Source organism: Engystomops pustulosus, chromosome 2, assembly GCF_040894005.1.
Source record: "Engystomops pustulosus chromosome 2, aEngPut4.maternal, whole genome shotgun sequence".
NCBI lineage: Eukaryota > Metazoa > Chordata > Amphibia > Anura > Leptodactylidae > Engystomops > Engystomops pustulosus.
In genome coordinates, this window is record NC_092412.1 from 42,489,521 (window position 1) to 42,511,120 (window position 21,600).

General features: G+C 41.0%; 1 protein-coding gene across 1 annotated transcript in view; it reads left to right on the forward strand.

Moving 5' to 3' along the window:
* Positions 1 to 21,600, forward strand: part of B3GLCT (beta 3-glucosyltransferase) — a 299,257-nt gene that overhangs the window by 249,101 nt on the left and 28,556 nt on the right. Inside the window, exons 9-11 of the mRNA XM_072134376.1 lie at positions 4,245 to 4,376; positions 10,008 to 10,077; positions 14,830 to 14,943. Coding sequence (XP_071990477.1) covers positions 4,245 to 4,376; positions 10,008 to 10,077; positions 14,830 to 14,943 — 316 coding nt within the window. The remainder of the gene's footprint in view (positions 1 to 4,244; positions 4,377 to 10,007; positions 10,078 to 14,829; positions 14,944 to 21,600) is intronic.

The following is a 21,600-nucleotide window of genomic DNA, read 5'->3' on the forward strand; positions in this document are numbered from 1 at the left end:
CGTGAGCCCTCTCCATACACCCGCAGCCGACGAGTGACATACTAGTATTTCAACCAGGATGAAAGACTGTATGCAAATTAGCCTGAGGGGCTCCAGGCTCCATTAACACCTATAGAACCTGGAGGCTCATTAGCATACATTGCTTCATCCTGGTGGTAGATGCCCTTTTAAAGCTTTGCACCATCTTCCATTGACCAGATAGTGCAAGTCCAGTGGTTGGCACAAAAATAACGTCTCCTCATTAACAGCTCTTAATTTTCTGTTTGTATAAGCCATCTTTAATATTAATCTCCTGATCCCTTTGAAGTGAAGCCCTGAATCACAGTCCTTCCTGTCCCTGCCAACAGCTGACACTAATTCAGCAGAACTGCAACCACTTCCATTTATTTTCTCAGAACTGCATGAATACATTGTTCTCCTGCATAAATCCGGCATCTATTTTGTACTGTGATTAACCCAGTCATGGCACATTGCCCGGGTCGGATTATCCAATCTAAACCATAATGTCTTCTAGAACAAAGCACAAAGGTGATCTAATTAACACAGGGCGAGGGTGTTACTCCGGGGAGGCGATAAAGCTGAAGACTGGAATATGAGCAAATACAAAGGAGGATTGCACACGGATGATCAGCAAAAAAAAAAGTTAAAAGCACCTTTGTGCTGGCCTAATCTGCCAAGTGTCGTCACCTACTTGGTCTTATGTTTCAGAGGTGACATTCGGAACATGCTGCTTGTTTCGAGATACTCACTAATCACACAATCAGTATTGTTCAAGACACCCACCGATCACGACAATGGGTCGTCCAGCAATCCAGAAAATGGGGTCTTGTTCTCACCGATGGAGTGGCCGGTCGATCATATGTCCTGGAGCTCCATTCGTGATGATAGAGTCGGCAATTGGCCAGTTATCTCCAATATTCCCATTAACTATCTGTTGGAGTGCCGATTGGTAGCCAAATGCTGTTCTCTGCAATTTTTAACACATCCTCATAATTAAATACCGTACAGTAATGCCCTTCCACCCTTTTGTCGAAATGGGAGCCACATTTTTGGGTTTCTGTCCTTGTGATCAGGATCAACGGGGGTCCTAGCAGTTAGAACCCGACCAATCAGCTTCATATCCCTTTATACTGTGGCAAAAGTTGGTGCAACCCCTTTAAAAGCATGATAGGCATTACATTTTTTTAGATTGAGTACATTGAGCATCAGAGATCCTTTTGATTTTACGATATATGTTTAAAGTATCTACCGAGGAATATTTTTACAATAATCTGACCCTTCGCTAATGGTAACCTCTGCTCCATTAACATAAGGCACTGGTTAAATGTCGTTAATGGGAGCACCTCTAACCCCATTAGGGCTGAAATAGAATGCATTACCGTAGTTCAGTATAATACCCTCAATGATGTTCGGATGGCTCTCCCACTGTTGGTATATGAGGACAAAACTTTATGTAGATGAGATTCTTAAAATGAAATTTTGATTAAATTTTCAAGAGCTACTTTACATATGAATATTGTCTGCAATGTATTCGAATGTACTTTTGAAGGAACGGTTTTATTCCCAGGAAACCCGCCTTCAGTTTTGTCGACTCGGTTAGACTTTGAAATAAATGGCCCATAAAATTGGCCTATAAAATAGTTTAAAGCCTATTATAAAGAGATTAATCTTTATCTTATAGTGATTGTTATAGGACTCCTTAGGATATTTAAATGTGGAAGTGTTAATGAATATCCCTATCAGGTTCTAAAGATTATTGTATTTAACCCTTGGAGCACATTTGTTTGGTCCCTCTAATTGGCTGAGAAGAGTGCTAGCATAGGTGGACATATAGGGGGCTATTTATCATGTGCCGGCATATCATAGCCCCACCGCTGCTCTGGTACAACCTGTTACATCAAGAAGCTCTGGTCTGCACACCCCCCCCCCCCCCCTCACATTTAAATGGACAAATGTGTTGTTTGATCACAGTAATCTAATATTTTGTAATTGCAGAAGTAATGCAGGTCTACGTATATTAGAATAGTCAATAAAAGTTCAAAGTAATGCAGCATCTTATCTGTAGGAAGAGCTCAAACAACGGCCCCGGATGGATCCAAGACATCCGAAGGTTTGAAGTACCGTAAGTGTGAAGTGTAGTGTGACCGGAGCTCTATATAATCTTCACGTCACTTAGTTTTGATCCAAATTCATACATATTATGTGTACATCTCTCAATAAAGTCGCATGACCTATTGGACCATGCCCCAGATGAAAATAAGGCACCATCCAGACACGGAACCGCTCAAGTGTATAGTCCTTAAGATTCTCCTAGTAGCATATCCCACTATACAGAGAAAAGAATGCGGACATAGTGTAGACAGTTCCAAAACATTCAGTAGTTTATTATCGAATTTACTCACATAAAATCAGATAAAATTGCGCAATATAAAATCCACGAGGATGGCAAGTCACTACCCGACCCTGGAATTCGCACCTTAGCTTCTTCCGGGGCTTCTTTTCTCTGTATAGTGGGATAGGCTACTAGGAGAATCTTAAGGACTATACACTTGAGCGGTTCCGTGTCTGGGTGGTGCCTTATTTTCACTTGGGACATTAATGGTCCAATAGGACAAGCGATTTTATTGAAAGATGTACACATAATAGGTATGAATTTGGATCAAAACTAAGCGACTTGAAGATTATATAGAGCTCTGTCACACTACACTTCACAGTATATTTGAAAAGTTGTATAACTGTCCATTATATATTATTTATATTGTTACATTCTACAAAGAAACCTTAATAACGCAGTATTTTCTGTGTCCTGATAATAACGCAGCTCCTTGTGTTTTGAGCAATGTTGATCCTTGTAGCATTATATTGTGCTATGATGAGCTATATTTACAGGAAGGAAGCTTCTCCTTTTTGTCATTACCTCGGTTGTTGTGGACATTGTGACCTGCGCTCATCTCCCTCTGATTGTGACAATTTTTTCTGTGTCTTAATTAACGTTCCGCTATAGCCGCCGCTCCTGAACTTTCGATGAGCATAATTATGGTGATTTATCATGTTATTCCGAACAACGACATTGTTGCCATCGACTCCGCATCCAAGAGTTCATTTTCTGTTGAAAATTCTTTTTTTTAATGTATGTTCCTTGATAAATGTCATGATATGCTGGACTGTTTTTTTTTTTTGTTTTAACAAAATCAAGATAATATCCCATTCCTGTTTTACCCATTCAACATCTTAAAGGAAATCTACCATTTATTTTTATGTATTGTGAACCAAACATACCTTGTGAATGAGGAAGCTACACTGATGCAGAAACATATCTTGTCTAATCCCTGATCCGAGTGGTTTTGCTCAAAAAACAATTATAAAATACAGGATTTTGGAAAAGCTGGGTACATAATGGCTGCTGCTTTTCACTGAGCTTCCTGAACTGTCCAGACAGGACTAATCAACTTTATTTGGATAACTCAGCAGCAGCTGGGGGATGGTGCAGTGATTGATTATTTCTGCCTGTCAGGGACAACACAGTGAATACAGCGTTCTCTGAAGCAGTGCAAGAGGAGAAGAGCGGAGCCAGCCACAGGAGCGCCAGAGCCTCATTATCATAATTTTATAATAGTTTTTCAGCAAAACCACTCAGTTCAGGGAATAAACAAGATATGTTTCTGCATCAGTTTAGCTACAGCATTCTCAATATATTTTTGGTTCACAATGCATAAAAACAAATGGTAGATTTTCTTTAAGCTTCTGGATATTTTTGGTCATTCACTAAGGGTCCCCTACCAATAATTAGTATGGGGAACCTGTTTTCCCCATTTGAATGGAGCGAACAGTCATAGATCCTAATCCATTCTAGCCATCACTGAGCCCAGTGTTGTTAGGAGAGAAGTTATTATGCTGGGGAAACCCCTTCAACCATTTAGTGCACCTTGGCGTTTTGTTACTGATCTCCCTTACTATTACAGCAAGATTGTGATACTTCCACAGCATACGGTGTCACTTGTGACCTAGAGCTAATACTCTGCTGTGAACAGACTGATGATAACAGTTCAACCCCATAGATGCTACTGATGGAACACCAATAGGTCATGGTGATGTGCAGCCTATGGATGTCTCCATCTACCTGTCATTTGGTGCCGATGCTATCATGACCACAAATAGAATTAGAAATTCCTCCTGGTGAACAAGAAAGATTAAAAAGAATTAAAAAAAAACACCAAACATTCTTTATCTTGTTTTTGTTATAGATTGCTTTGTACATATGGCAGAAAGTTGATGCCTTGGAGCTTACACCGGTTCCAGAGTTCTGTACAGAAGATCCTAACTCTCTACAAGCAGCCGGATGTGCGACCACTTTCTCCAACACCTTACCTGTCTGTGTAAGTATGGATTTGGAAATTATACTATACATAATACTATATATAATACTATTTTATGTTGTCTACTTTATCGTTACGAGATGTAGTAACATGACCGGTTAAATATACAAAGAACTATATTACACATTTAAAACTCCTTACGCCTGCCAATAAAAAGTACAGACAGAGGGTGGGCGATTGCTAAGATTTTAAACCTTAGACAGAAAAGTTTTTCATATTTTTGGTTAGATAACTTTATCTGGTCTGGTCTGATGTTCAGAAGTGCTTCCATGGAGTCCTATTTACTGCATAGCATCATTATGTAAAGAAGATGATCAAATATTCGGCTGTACTACATACATTTCATTATAGTAAGCTTAAAATTTACAAGGTATAGGAATGAGATCCTTTTTTAAAAAGAACTTGTCTAGGAGATTTGGGACACTAAACCAACCACATGTCCCACATTTCTCTATAGTATTTCAGTCTGAACCCAATTGAAAAGAAGCATCTATACATTCCTCGACCTAGAGCTTTTTGCACGTTTGCATTCATTCAATGAAGCTGATGTATTCCAAGATGGCGCCATCATAGTGGCTGCCTCAATGTCAGCAAATCCCCCCCATTCTCCCTCCCTGATTCCTTTTTGTCCTCTTGCGGCAGCATCGGTCATCGGGTCCCCAGGTGCTCCCATCACCCCCGGACTGGTGACTATCGTAAAGAAGTCGTGAGAACCATATTGTCAAAGAAAGTGGTCTAGGTGCTTTCCAGGGAAACCACCAATCAGCAGTGCATCGACATCAACCGGCACCCATCGGCATCCGTTTGCTCAGGGGGCCTTTCCATGTACCCCAGTCCGACGCGGTGGATCAGCTGTTCTCCCGACTCTTCTGTGTCCCCCTGATTGAAGGCCTGACTGTCAACAGTGACCTCCTTCAGCCGGGTCACAGCAGGAAACTGCGGCCTTTGTCAGGCCTTGGATGCCCAACCATGCGGCCTTGAATGCCAAGCAATTTGTTAATTGTCTGTTCCCCACATGTCTGTAAATAATAATTTAACTGTAAGTCTATAAAGTGTATGCAATTCTAAGCTAGGCACTATATACAGAAGAATCCCCCCTCCTTCCCAGGGATTAAAAAATCGTATCGTAGTACACTCTGACTATACTGTGCATGTGCTGTAAATACAACCCAATGAAACGCGGCTGTACTACGTCGGCTTCACTGAATCAGTGCACAGCTGCCAAGAGCACCAGAGATAAGTCTGATGCTCTAGGTAAGTAGAAATTTTAATTTAATTTTAATAGTGTCCGCTGAACTCGTATATAGCAAAATCACTGGCCCATAAAGACCTGTAGTTGGTTTACTGTCTTCAGTCGCTTTGGCAGGTTCCCTTTAGAAAGGACTTCACTTAGTCTCCAATCACAAAATGCACCAAACTACAAAAAAATACACAAAATTGGTCAGGGGCACAATGGCATTTCTTTCATGTAGTATTTAGTACAGGCGGTCTCCTACTTAAGAACACCCGACGTACAGACAACCCCTAGTTACAAACGGACCTTTTACCCTATTGGTAATTTTCTGTACTTCAGCCCTAGGCTACAATAAACAGCTGTAACAGTTATCACAGGAGTCTGCAATTAAGCTTTATTGTTAATCCTGATTCTTATGACAATCCAACGTTTTTAAAATCCTTTGTTCACAGAGACCCAAAAAAATTTTGTCTGGAGTTACAATTATACAGTTACGACTTACATACAAATTTCACTTAAGAACAAACCACTAGAACCTGGGGACTTGTATGTAACCTGGGGACTGCCTGTATCTGGTGTTTTCTGTAGGACCATGTATACCTCTTATAATTATGTATATACACTGTAGCACATAATTAAGGTAAATAATGTACAAAATGATATAAAAATACAATAAAAGTAAGATAAGGTTCCCATTGTAGGTTTTTCCTGCTGCGGCTATGTGAGAATCGAGTGTTTATTACTTAAAAGCAGAGACAACTTCTGCCTACAGTGTTTTTTCCTTTGTTTTTTCATCTCCTTTTTCTTTACTTCCACAATGCGAGTAAATGACTTGAGTGTTACATTCTGTCTTATCTAAACAAACATCTGTCTTTCCTAATAAATTAGCCAAACCTTGGAATTAAGCTCATTACATCCCGACGAGTAATTATCCTCTGACTAAAGTTCCTATTGATTGGCAGACGACATACAAAGCGATTGTGTTACTTATCAGAACAACAAATGTTTTCTCTCTCCTTGTGACTCTTCCTGCTCCGCTCGCCCATTATGGAGTAGGCGCTGGTTTAATATTTTAACATAATTACACGAGTAATTGGAGTAGACACGCTGCGATCATAGCACAATGGACGCGACGTGCTGTGCACATTATGAATGAGAATTTAGGAGAACTTGAGTTTTGCCATCTCACCGTGGGTTTTTTTTTCCTGGTGTTTATGTGTTTAGTGGCACAATGTGAACTGTTTCCAAGCAATTTTTATTTCATAAAGACATCCTGTCTTGTTCACTATAGTGTCTGAACTGAAGGCAAAGGGATATAGAGCAGATTGTACACAATGCCCTATTTGCAGTCAGCATGTTATAGAGCAGGAGGAGCTGAGTAGATTTTACAGTATCCTTTATGCAGGTAGCATGTTATAGAGCAGGAGGAGCTGAGTAGATTTTACAGTATCCTTTATGCAGGTAGCATGTTATAGAGCAGGAGGAGCTGAGTAGATTTTACATATTGTCCTACTTACAAGGAAAAGATTACAGAGCAGGAGGATCTGACCTGATTGTGCATAGTGGCCTATCTACAAGCAGAATGTTATAGAGCAGGAGGAGCTGAGTAAATTGTACAGTTTCCTATCTGCAGTCAGCATTTTATAGAGCAGGAGAAGCTGAGTTGATTGTAAATAGTGTCCCATCTACAATCATCATGTTATAGATCAAGAGCGCGGCGCTCAGCAATCTCCGCCAGCTCCTTAGGCCGGCGCCACACGTAGCGCTTTGTCTGCGCACGCAAACGCAGACAAAGTTGCGCCCACCGGGGCGGGCCTCGGCCCGATCGCATCAGCGTTTTTATGGAAACGCCTGCGATCGGGAACGAGCCGCCAGTGTTTCGCGTTAAATTAACGCAAAACACCGGCGGCTCGTTCATAGGAACGCCGATGCGATCGGCCCGGGGCCCGCCCCGGTGGGCGCAACTTTGTTTGCGTTTGCAAGCGCAGACAAATCTCTACGTGTGGCGCCAGCCTTAGAGATGACTGGAGCAGAACGGACATGCGCGGCTGTCTGCTCCATTAATCTCAAGGAGCGACAAGGGGTCCGATGGAGCTACTCCGGACCCCTCGTTCTTGTGATCTGAGAGCAAGTAAGGCCCTATCCATCACTTGTTTAGTGAGAAACCCCCTTTAAGGAATTACGCTATAACCTGCAGCCTGGCATGACTCACTACACGCTACTCCACCCTGACTTGGCACTCAGTGATGAATTCTGAGATATTCAGAGACATATACTTACCTGGTCCTGCGGAGTTCACATAGTGCACTCTGCCGCGATTCACTAAGATCGTGCGCCCGATATCCTGCATGTGTCATTTCCCCGCTCATGTCCGACAGAGTTCACCTTCTTCTTCCTGGTGCATGTAAGTGCTTGATCTTGCGACAAAATTTGAAAGTTAAATCCCACGCTCAGTCCGAATCAGTCAGATCATCCGACGGCACGCCCCCTGATTTCTGTCTCACAAAAGCCAGAGCGACTGTGCAAAAATCTGATTGCTTGCAACACAATCCCCAGTTAAATACCTATTCCCAAAAGCGCAGCTGCTCAAATCCACCCACATCCAGCCAATCTGATTTCACGTATCCATGAGGTCAAAGATTCTGTCTAATTAGTTTTGAGCCCCTGAAATGAGGGGAAATGCTTTAGTTCCTCACATTTTTCTGCAATCTTTTCACTCAACCCACTGAATTAAAGATGAAAGACTGATCTCCGACAGCATCGGAATTGTTTTGCTCCCAATTCATTGTGCGGATGTACAGAACCCAAATAATTATGGACCTAACTGCATAATATCCAGTACTGTATAACGTAACGGTGAACACATCTCTTGATCATGAAAGATTATCAATAGACAATATTTATTCCAGATCATTTTTACTCCTGTGCTTGTAATTGTCACCAGCCTTTCCACTGGCGGATCCCTTCAGTCATTCTAATAATTGAATGAAAAATGACTTGTGTCTCAAAAAAAAAAAAAAAAAACCCATTAAGTATTTTTATGATTCTGCTGTAATTAGCGGTTTTAGTCAAAAATGTAAATCTGCTCTTTCTATTGTCATTCCAGAATGATTCGTGTCTCTGCTGCTTGAAGGGCAGACCCTGTTTGTTCTTTTTTTACTTAGGATTTTGATTTCTTTTATGTTGCTCTTTTTGTTTTGTTTTTTTTGTGCCATTTAAAAATATCTCTCGCCCTGAGTTTGTGCTCTTTTCTGTTTGTCTTTATTATTTAATACGCCGAGGGAGATTAAATATTTCAATCGTTTTATGGAGCATCGAGCGTCTGCATAATTTCCCCGGCTTTTTTATGACACATTCAATTAAAGACATTTTTTTTTTCCCTGTGTACAATAATGATGGAAGAAAGTCGGCGGATTTAATAATTTAATAAGTTAAACAATTAAAAGCCGAGCCTGGGATGGGAAGAATAAGTAACTCATGCACTTATTACATTCACATGTGCAATGCACACGAGAGGTTATAATTACCAGCAGAACGCGGTCCCTCAAAAACGTTTTGTTTATATTAATTAAACAACTTTTTTTTTTTTAACGTTTGCAAAAGCCGTGCAATCCCCAAAAACGACGAACCGTCCGATTAAAGTGTGGCGCAATTCCCTTAGTAAATAAGCCCCACTGTGTTAATTAACTGCAACTATTCAAAAATTTGTCTTGATACAAAAATGTTTGGCACATCTTTAGCAATGCCTTCTCCCACATATCGGAGAGGGTCCGAATCTGTCCAAAGCACATGATACATCTGGTCCACAGAATGAAGACTATTTCGGGGCGTAAATTGCACTACAAATCTGGGGCATTCAAAATGGAAAGTCTTGCCCAATATTGCATGGCCGCTCTACACCTCCTGTTGCCGGTACAAAAAATTCTTGTGCTTCATAATACGACCTCTGAACTGTATAGCCATTTTATACCTGTAAATAAAAATACATTTGTGAAATTATTAGAAATTAAAATTTTATCTTTTAACTTTATACAGGCAGTCCCCGGGTTACATACAAGATAGGGTCTGGAGGTTTGTTCTTAAGTTGAATTTGTATGTAAGTCGAAACTATATATTTTATAATGGAAGTTCTAGACAATTTTTTTTCTTTTGCCCCAGTGACAATTGGAGTTTCAAAATTTTTGGTGTAATTGGACCAAGGATTATCAATAAAGCTTCATTACAGACACTTTACAGCTGATCATTGCAGTCTGGGACTATAGTAAAGCATCCAGAGAGCTTCACCAGAGGTCACAGTGGGCAGAGGGGTCCGTCTGTAACTATGGGTTGTCTGTAAGTCGGGTGTCCTTAAGTAGGGAACCGCCTGTATAAACTTTGTGTACTTTATGTTTTTCTAGGGCAAACCAGTGAAGCAAGAGGAGATATTTGTTGCTGTGAAAACCTGCAAAAAGTTTCACAATGATAGAGGTATGTTTTCCCATTTGATTATACTAATTGGTTAAACATATTTGATGATTGCTTTGAAATGTATGTCATTTTTTATCTCATTTTGTCTAAAGTAGTAAAAGCGTTTGATAATAAATACAGACATATGTTTGTGCGTTCATATCTTAAAGAAAACCTGTTACTTAAACTAACCCATAATAAGTGAATATATATTTGAAAACTCCTATTATATAGCAGCACAACTATTCCTATATTGGTATTTCCCATGTCTAATGTTCATTTGTAAAGTTGACTCACCATCTATACAAATGACCCCATGTGAGTCCAATCGTCGTATTTTTCTGAGCTGTGTCCGGTATATTCATGTCCTTCCTTCTCAGCCACTCCCAGAACATTGCACCCACTGAAACAAATTCCTGAAGGAGGAGTGAGCCGATTTCTCTTCAGCCAGTCACATATCACAGCGTCTCCCTCTCAACCCCCTCATTCACCGCTTCCTCAGGAATTCTCTTCTGTGGCAGGCCCCTTGTCAGTCAGGAAGCTGTAGGCGCAGATGAGCTCGAAGAACATGAATATGTATAGATGGTGGGTCTGAATTTAAAAACGGGCTTTTTTCTTTTATGGCATTGGGAATAACAAAATAGGCATAGGTTTACTTCTCTATAATAGCAAACTTCAAAGTGTGGGCTAGTTTAACTGACCGGTTCCCTTTAAACTACTGTTCTTTAATTACTTACATTGTTTTTTGTGAAATTTTTATATTTTTATTTTTTTCCCTTCGATGGAGCTACTTAAGAGCTTGGTTTTTTGCGGCAACACATTATTCTGGAGTACTTTGACTTTTTAAATGCTTTTGGAATAATAATATTGGGGGTCCTCAAAGTGCAGGAGGTTAAGGGGGCTATGGCAGCACTGACCACAGGCGGTCCAGTACTGAAGAACACTTGACTTAGAGACGCCCCTAGTTACAAACAGACCTCTGGATGTTGGTAACTTACTGTACTTTAGCCCTAAACTGCAATAAACAGCTATAACAGTTATCACAGGTGTCTGCAATGAAGCTTTATTGTTTATCCTGGTTCTTCTAATAACCCAACATTTTTAAAATCCAATTGTCACAGAGACGAAAAATGATTTGGCTGGGGTGACAATTATAAAATATACAGTTCCGACTTACATACAAATTCAACTTATGAACAAACCTACAGAACCTATCTTGTATGTAACCCAGGGACTGTCTGTATTAGCCAACTATCAGTTTGAAAGGACATGCCTGCCCTACGGGAGGCTACAATATGATACACAGTTAAAAGAGGTTAAACTAGCCAGTGTGTATGGCCGAATAGAGTTGATAGATGATTTTTATTTTCTAAAAATTCCTTTGTGTCTTCAGTCTGCATGGTGGCTAATTGTTTATAATAGTGACTGCTGATCTCTGGTCCAGGTCTTGTAGAAACAACCGTCTTGCTTAACGTGGCAAATCAGAATAAATCATCTTAGTAGTGTCTTTAGCCTAAAATATCAAAATTGGCACTAAATAAAATGGAAGTAATTAATGTAATTTCCCCTGACTAAAAAGAAAATGTATAAAATGAACATTTAAAAAAAAATGATTAGAGCTGCAAAGTCAGGCACGTATTTACCTTACATTTTGATAAAATTCAAGGCTCATCAGAATGGCTATTATTTCAAGCATTCTGGTATTTCTCATATCTATTTTGACAATGACAATGCAGTATACTACAACAATATATTACAGAAGCCAGCAATACATTATATACAAACACTAGGACATTGAGCGTATCTGTCATCAGGATTTCACATTTTCACCTAATGACAGGTTCCCATAGTTTTGTTTAATACTAATTTCTATGGTTTTATAATGAAGATTCATGGTTCCACTCATTTTTAAAACTTAATAAAAATAGACTTGGCTTCCTGCCAGAAAACTGCATTGAGTGGTAGTCATCATCATTATCTGCACACTGCTCTTACAACTCTCCTTCCTTCTCCCTCCTTCCCCTCCCTCATGCAGACTTGAGCTGAAAGAAATTTGTTTGCAGCGTTGGGTCAGCTCATTTTTGCATGCGGAGAGGGGGATGAGGGTTCAGGATGTAAAGCTGTAAGCTGTGTGCAGATAATGATGATGAATCAGTGACTCCGAGCAGTTTGCTGGCAGGGAGCCAGGTTAAAACGTATCAACTTTTTAAAGGGATTGGAATCTTTAATGTTAATTGTTAAAGCATTGGGAATTGAGTATTAAAAAGGCTACGGGACACTGTCATTAGGTGAAAATTTAAAATCCCTATGATAGGTTCACTTTAAGAAAAAAAAGAACTGTTTGCAGTTGTAAGTGATTGCAGATAGATGATGAACTGAAATAAACCCACTAACATTCTGTCCAAAACCTTAGCGTAGCACATGTACTTGGAATACTATGAAATACAGAGTAAATCATGTAATATTTCAGCGTGTGCCTTATCACTAGCAGCTCCCACCCATTACTGCATGTCACGTGCCCATCATTCTTTACAGCAGAAGGAAATGTTATCAGTTGATTTTGATATTGATTTTTAATAATAATCAGAATATTTCTCATGATTTTTCTTGGGGATAAATTATGCTTTCATAATGTTTTTCTTAATAGTTTAAAAATGAATTGCAGATTTTTTTAATATATCTTAGCTGTGCTTGCAGTGCTGCTTTTATGACCCGGAGCCCAAACCTTCCCTCCATCACCATGCATGGAGAGTTATAACGATACATTGCTGGATCGGGCTTAGTAGTTTACTGCAATCTGTTTATGAATTAAATTTAAAGGGGCATTACACTCGCAAATGTTTATCCCCTGCGCTCTAGAGCGCCAGTGCCAAAGACCTTGAATGCAAGGATTTATGCTGGAATAATGGAGAACCAAGGCTTTCTGCTCTCCACTGGTGGATCGGGCATCCACCAATATGTCTATTGCTTTCTCTACCAGTGAATAAATGGTTGCTGTTAAGTAGACTAGGCTTCGATCGCCAATACACTTGAGTGGCAGTAAAGCAATGGGGGTCATTTACTAAGGGCCCAATTCGCGTTTTCCCGACGTGTTACCCGAATATTTCCAATTTGCGCCGATTTACCCTGAATTGCCCCGGGTTTTTGGCACACGCGATCGGATTGTGGCACATCAGCGCTGGCATGCACACAACGGAAATCGGGGGCGTGGCCGAAAGAAAACCCGACGGATTCGGAAAAACCGCCGCATTTAAAACAAAAAAATTGGTCGCACGGGCCATACTCACATGCACCAGGAAGAGATCAGTGAACTCCGACGCAACTCGGCGGACCTTGGCGCAGTAGCGACACCTGGTGGACATCGGGCGCAGGACCTTCATGAATCGCCGGAAGACCCGAACGCTCGTCCGAGAAGCCGCCGCTGGAACGCGCATGGACCGGGTAAGTAAATGTGCCCCAATGTGTTTGGCTATCTTCCTTAGGCCTTATGCACTCAAAGAAATGGGGGCCCCTGATCTGGCCACACAATTTGTGGCCATAGAGGTCTACGGCACTCTGTCACAATGTGGTGATCAGTTGGTGTCTCAACGCAGCGTGGCCAAGCCATGTGACCGCTGTGCAAAATCCGGGACATGTCCTATATTTTGCCATATTACAGAGGTGGATGCTTGGCTTTCTATAGAGAGAGGAGGAGAGCACTCACCCCTCCTCCTGCATCTGTTTGTTTACAAACGACTTTAGTACTATAGACTTGCATCTGGAAGAATAGGGAACAAGGTGACACATTTTGACAACTGCTGTGGGTTGCTACAGTTGGAATTATTTCCTCTCTGGGCGGACAGCTGACTGCTCATAACCGAAGATCAAGCAAGATAAACCGGGGACAGTTACTCATAGATACAGGTACTGTGACTGTGGGTATCTTCTTTAGTTTATTGTCCATGGCCTCCTTCCTTCTAAAATCAACTTAGAAATTTGTGATAATAAGCCAGGAGCACTGGGCGGCATTACCAAAGCCCCTCTGTGCTGCAGCTTCACAGGCTATTACACTGTTACAACAGGGAGGCAGGTGAGTTGTTTCTCTGCACAGTGTAACAGCCTGTAAACCTGCAGTATGGAGAGGATCTGGAAACGCCCCCCAAAAGCCCTTCTGGCTCATTGGCATAATTTTACTTTAAAAAGTTGATTTTGGATGGAACATAAGAAGATTACCAAAGTCACGGTGCCTTGATCTGTGAGGAAGTGTCCCTGGTTTATCCAAGCTTGATCTTAATGGTAGATTTCTTCTACGAAAGTCAAGTGCAAAAAGATTTGGGAGGGAGGATTGTATAATTTAGAGAACACATGACAATCAGAAGATGAATATGACCCACCACCTAATTTTATGTGAGCTTCAACATCTATTATATATAAAACTATGATTCAGGTTTTTAGATGCCACCATAGCCAGGGCCACGTCTGTATCATATCTTCTTCTCCAGGCTCTGCAACGGCTCTGATGCAGGAATCTAAAGCGCCATCCTTACATGTCAACTAGGCAACCTCACACTCTTGCTGGTACCATAGAAGAATTTCGGACCTTTGAGGGAAACCATAAAGATGATATGACCCTCAACAAAAAAGTTTGACATCCCTAATTTATAGCAAAAAAAAAAAAAATTTCCATGTGATCCATTATGTTTCTCCATGTGTCCATTGTTCTTTTCCTTGTTGTTTCTATCTCCGTGTCACCTTTAATAAAGTTCTACTTTGTTTTTGTGGGGTATTTTGCAGTACCTGTCGTCAAACAGACTTGGGAAAAAAACGCAGTTCACCTCGAATACTACAGTGATCACGCTGATCCCTCAATCCCTACAATAGACTTAGGAATTCCAAATGTGGAAAGAGGTAAGAAAAAAAAAAACTATGCAATGTACCCCCCCTCCCATTACCGTATAAAGAATAAAAGAGTGGATCCAGCACACGTAAATACAAACTACATTTTCCAATCTTTATTTCTTCATCACATTGTATAGAAGCAGGTATCGGAAAAAGTACATATCATTTCAGCTATGCAGCCTTAACCAAACATACCTTAAGAATGCTGTATCTACACTGATGCAGAAACATATCTTGTTTAATTCCTGAACCGAGTGGTTATGATGAAAAAACGATTATACAGTACTAGACCTTGGGAAAGCTGGTTTGCATGCTTGCTGCCTACATAAACACATTACACAGAGTTTCCTGAACTGTCCAGACAGGACCTATCAACCTTAGCTGGATGACTCAGACACAGTAGCTTTGGGATGGTGCAGTGATTGATTACTTCTGCCTGTCAGGGACAACACAGTGATTGCAGCGTTCTCTGGAGCAGTGCATAATTAGGATGAGAGGAGAAGCCCCGGAGCAGCCACAGGAGCGACAGAGCCCCATTATCCTGAATTTTATGATTGTTTCAAAACCACTCAGTTTAGGGATTAACAAGATATGTTTCTGCATCAGTGTAGCTACAGTATTCTCACGGTATGTTTGCTTCACAATGCATGAAATCAAATGGTAGGTTTCCTTTAAGGCCGCATAGCTGAACAACAAAGGAACGCCTTATGAAGAAATAAAGATTGGAAAATTTCATTTGTATTTCCGTGTCCTGGATCTTCTCTGTTTATGGATAACAGGTGACCCATTGAGCCTCGGGTCAGCTTTGTGCAGCAGAACGCACGCATACGAGTGGCGGTGAGCTGGCATACACTCGGGTTGGATTGTATACAGAATAACTTTCACACTTCAAGGATTAGTATTACATTTCTGTTTTTATGAGAATGTGTTTCTTACATTACTTGTCCTTTAATCTCTTACACTGCATAATAATCACCATTAATATGATAGATATTTATTATTATCCTGATGCAGGTTAGAGGTTACCCTCTAACATCTCGCACTAATCTGTTTTCCTGGCATGGGTAGACTGTTTCCACTCCTAGATAGACTGTATAAAAGAACTTGCTCATCCGGGAGCTACTACCATTAGACTTGAAAAAGCATAGATGGGAAAAAAACACTGCCTTATTATCATAAAAACAATTAAAGGGGTATTCTGGGAATATGAACATCTGATACAAAATTCCTATAATTCCTATTATTTAGAAATATCTATATTCCTATTTATTTATATATAAATAAATGAATATAACAAAACTCAATTTCGTTAGTCACAAAATGGAGATTAAATAGTTTGATTTTATCATTCACAAAATATTAAGAGTGAGCTTCCTAAAGTAGGCGGGGTTATGCCCAAGATGGCCGCCACTGGAAACTACAAGTCCCATGATCCTTTCGTTTTCAGTAACTCCTCCTCCCTCTCATGCTCTGCTCCCAGTGAGGATGGTACAGACTGTCCTTCTCTGTTACCATAGTAAAGATGTGTAACTTTCATCACCTCACTGAGATGACGTCTCACCACAACACTGGCCATACTGGATGCACTGCAACCAAACGACTACAGCCAAACTTAGTGCTGATCACATGACCTGCCCAGGCAGGTGCAGGACATGTGATGTGGACATGCGACCAGCGGCCATCTTCTGTCCTGTGTCTACTCCACGCAGAGAAAATCAACAGACTGATTAAAGGGCCAGTAGCATTTTAATTCTCCATTACAATGTATGTCCACAGCATTTTTCTGCTAAGGGGAGCAAAATTTTAAATAACAACTAATTACATATTAGCTTATATTTTAAGGACCAGTTTGTCCTTATGATTATTCCAGGAATACCCCTTCAAGTTTGATCCAAGGGTCAGGGCCAGATATAGAACATAAGGTTCCAGGCAAACAGTTCCAAGGGCGAGACAGAAATGATAAGACAACAACCAAGCCAAGGTCAGAATGAAGGTACAATGCACCTGGAAAGAGACTTAAAAAGGCTAAGAATCTTAAAGGACATCTATCACCAAGATGAAGGATTGTAAACCAAGCACATTTACACGCTGGTGTGTGCTCCCACTAGCAGGATCTGCTCTTCTTTTAGCTTGTTATGCATTTATTTTTACGAAAAACAATTATGCAAATGCACCTGAGATGCTCCAGGCTGCATTGACATCAATGGAGCCCAAATTTTAAACTTTTTTTTTTCAAATTTTTACAAAAACAAGTTTTTCAAAAGTTTTTCAAGAACAAGGGCTTAAAGGGAAGGTTGCATAAGCCCATTACACCTGCAGTGCAAATCTGCCTCTTTGCCTTTTCTAAGCATTTGCATTACAATATAATTGTGTTTTATAACTTACCATGTACCCTGACAGAATGCTCTGTTTAGTCCCAGGGGTTGGTTTTAGTTTGGATGCATTTCAAACAACAACACATAACTTGTCTGTGCTGAAGACTGCTCAGCTCTTGGCCCTACCTTTGTGCTCCTGTACAGCTCCACCGTCTCCCTCTGATATCAGATCACCAGGCTGTGACCACTATGAAGAGTAGGAGGGAGGAGCTGTACAGGAGCACAAAGGTGGGGGCCAAGAGCTGAGCAGTCTGCAGCACAGACAATTCGCATGTTGTTTTTGAAATACATCCAAACCAAAGCCTAACCCCTGGGACTAAACTGAGGATTTTGTCAGAATACCAGGTAAGTTATAACACACAATTATATTGTAGTGCAAATGCTTAGAAAAGGTGGAAAGGCAGATTTGCAATGCAGGTTTTATGGGCTTCTGCAACTTGTCTTTAGTGAAAATGAGGTCCTTGGTGACAGGTTCCTTTTAAGAAGCTAAAAGGGGCACACACCTGCATCTGCATCAAGTGTGCTTGGTTTACAATCCTTCATCTTGGTGGTAGATGTTCTTTAAAGGGAATGTGTCAGCAGGAATGTCACTTTTAGCTACTGACAAGTTCCAATAGCCTTAACAATGAGTTCAAAAATGTCCTTGTTTGTATTCCGAATCATATCAGTACTTTATAAAAGTATATTAAACATTACCTGACTTAATTCATTTGTGTGAAGATAATGGGGGTCATTTACTAAGGGCCCGATTCGCGTTTTCCCGACGTGTTACCCGAATATTTCCGATTTGCGCCGATTGTACCTGAATTGCCCCGGGATTTTGGCGCACGCGATCGGATTGTGGCGCATCGGCGCCGGCATGCGCGCGACGGAAATCGGGGGGCGTGGCCGAACGAAAACCCGACGTATTCGGAAAAACCGCCGCATTTAAAAACCGAAAAAGTGTCGCTCGGGAAGCGCTTACCTTCACCTGGTCCGAGGTGGTGCATTCCGGCGCGTTGAGATGATTTTCAGCGCAGCAGCGCCACCTGGTGGATGGCGGAGGAACTACCTTCATAAATCCCGGCCGGACCCGAATCGTGTGCAGAGAATGCGCCGCTGGATCGCGAATGGGCCGGGTAAGTAAATGTGCCCCACTGTCCCATAAATGTAGGCATGATGTCCCTTAGAAAATAAGATTGTTGTCCTTAGATACAACCACTGTTGCTGTGATTTGTGATTGCACAAAGAAACAAATAGTTTTTGCATATAATATGCCCGTGAGTAACTGCATATTCTACAGCCGTCCTGTGGTAATGATTGCTAAATCCAGGGCTCTATAGCACATGTTCGGTCACTGCTGCCAGAGTGCAATGGTGGTCGTATCCAAGGACAGCTATCTCGTTACTAAGACGCAACATGGCTACATTTATGTTCACACTGGTTGAGTTTGTATGTATAAATGAGATATATATATATATATATAGATATAGATATATATATATATAGATAGATATATATATATAGATATATATATATAGATATATATATATATAGATATAGATATATAGATATAGATATATATATATATATAGATATAGATATATATATAGATATAGATATATATATATATATAGATATATATATATATAGAGATATATATATAGATATATATATATAGGGCAGATGGATTGCATTAAATGTGAATGTCCAGATGGGAATACCCCTTTAAGTCAGACCACTCATACTGGAACTGGGTCATTCAGATAGAGCTGTTATATCCTATTTAGTTTTTTTTACTTTTAGTTTTATAAAGATCACAACATAACCTAACCTAAAAAGGAGAAATCCAGATTGATAAGAATTCCTGATACGTCTGACTATATTGTTGGCTTATCTTGTGGTGTTTTGTTGTTCTCACTTCTATATTCGCAGTATTTTATTGTACGTGCAGCGTATATATTCTAGTTACGTGCGGCGCGGCTTTGGTGTTAGCGATGTTTCCGCCTCATTAGTTTTAGTGTTGTGAATGATCAGAGCCAGAGAGTGTGTGACATAGTTACTTTACCAGGATTTATGTCGTCCTCTTTGCTTTTCTTATTGTCTTAATTTAATGCCTAAACCTTTCCCTGTGCCAAGTGCTACTTCCCCGGCTCTTAGCGCTTTACAAGTGGAATACGGCAGAATAATGCAGTTCATATCTGTCCCCGAGTGAGTTATTGTGTTACAGAGCTGCCGTGTATTTCTCTCCCGATACGGATCACATTTTTTTTTGTTCTCTTCTCTGGTTGAACTTCCTTTTTAGTATCCTGTAATGATGTTGGATATATTCGGCGGACGGTGATGGTGAGCAGGAATAAAAAGGGCAAGATAATTATAATCAGATACGATAATGGAAAGTGTTCAGCTATCATTATTTTACATTTTGTATATTGTAATATATTAGATGATCTCCCGTTATTAAAAAAAAAAAAGAAAAACTGAGCAGATTGTACATAGTGTCCTATCTGCAGGCAGCATGTTATAGAGCAGGAGGAGCTGAGAAGATTGTACATAGTGTCCTACCTGCAGGCAGCATGTTATAGAGCAGAAGGAGCTGAGAAGATTGTATACAATGTCCTATCTGCAGCCAGCATGTTATAGCTCAGTAGGAGCTGAGAAGATTGTAATAAGTATCCTGCCCGTATGTAGCATGTTATAGAGCAGGAGAAACTGAGAAGTTTGTGTATAGGGTCCCATCTGCAGGCAGCATGTTGTGGAGAAGGAGGAGATGAGAAAATTGTACATAGTGTCCTATCTGCAGGCAGCATGTTATAGAGCAGGAGGAGCTGAGCAGATTGTATATAGTGTCCTATCTGCAGGCAGCATGTTATAGAGCAGGAGGAGCTGATCAGATTGTACATAGTGTCCTATCTGCAGGCAGCATGTTATAGAGCAGGAGGAGCTGATCAGATTGTACATATTGTCCTATCTGCAGGCAGCTTGTTATAGAGCAGGAGGAGCTGAGCAGATTGTACAGTGGGTACAGGAAGTATTTAGAACCCTTTAAATTTTTTTTTTTTTTTTTTTGCTCAAAGCAGTTTTCGAGCTAGTACAGCCAGGAGTCTTCTTGGGAATGATGCAAAAAGTTTTTCACACCTGGATTTGGGGATGGTTGGATGGTGAACATTGGCAGAGGTCATTTTCAAGTCTCTCCAGAGACCCTCAATTGGGTTTAGGTCCTGGCTGTGGCTGGGCCAGTCAGGAATGGTCACAGAGATGTCCTGAAGCCTCTGCTTTCTTATGTTAGCTGTGGGCTTAGGGTCATTGTATTGTTGGAAGATGAACCTTTGGCCCAGACTGAGGTCTGGAACACTCTGGAAGAGGGTTTCATCCAGGATATCTCTGTATTTGGTTTTAAAAATGTAAAAAATTATGCAAATGTGCATGAGGGACTCTGGGTTCCATTAACACCTATGGAGCCCAGAGCCCTTCAGACTCCTTTGCATAATTTTTAAAGCCATTTTTTTTGTAAGGACATAAGAAGCTAAGAGAAGAGCCGATCCTACCATAGAGGGCGCACACCAATATGTAACTGTGCTTGGTCTACAATCCTTCATCCTGGTGGTAGATTTTCTTTAAGTTCTTCCACATTTATAAAAGGGTGGATTCTGGAAATGTTTTGAGGTGCATGTGGCAGGAGCGTGCATGTGATGGTAGTTCTGGTGTAAATGAGAGGTCAGAGTCCAACACAACCCCAGAACAGTGGGTTTGCTGCCTCGGAGTTCTTTAACCCCTTAATGACCGCCCTATCGGGTTTTTACAGCGGTCATTAAGGGTACTTCTTCTGACGCGGCGCCTTTCTACGGCGGCGCGTCAGAAGAAGTTTTCGGGACACCGGGTTATTATAGTGCCGGTGTCGGCCTGTGATATCACAGCCCAGACCCGGCACTAACACCCGGGATCGGAAAAACTCCGATCCCGGGTGTTTAACCCCTTACACGCCGCGGTCAAGCATGACCGCGGCGTGCAAGTCTGTCCCCCGTGGATCGGACCCCCCCGGTGTGCTTACCGGGGGATCCGATCCCTCCTGCCCCGGGTCCCGACAAGTGACCCGAGGCTGTCGGCTCTTCTTCTCGCCGGGTCCTGCCTTCCTGGCAGGACCCGGCTGTAAGTAACTGAGCAGGCGCGGCATGCTCAGTTACTTACACTATACACTGCAATACAAGTGTATTGCAGTGTAAAGGCTTGAATAAGCGATCGGATGATCGCTTGTTCAAGCCAAGAAGTAGAAAATGTAAAAAAGTTAAAAAAAAAAAAAAAAAAATTAAAT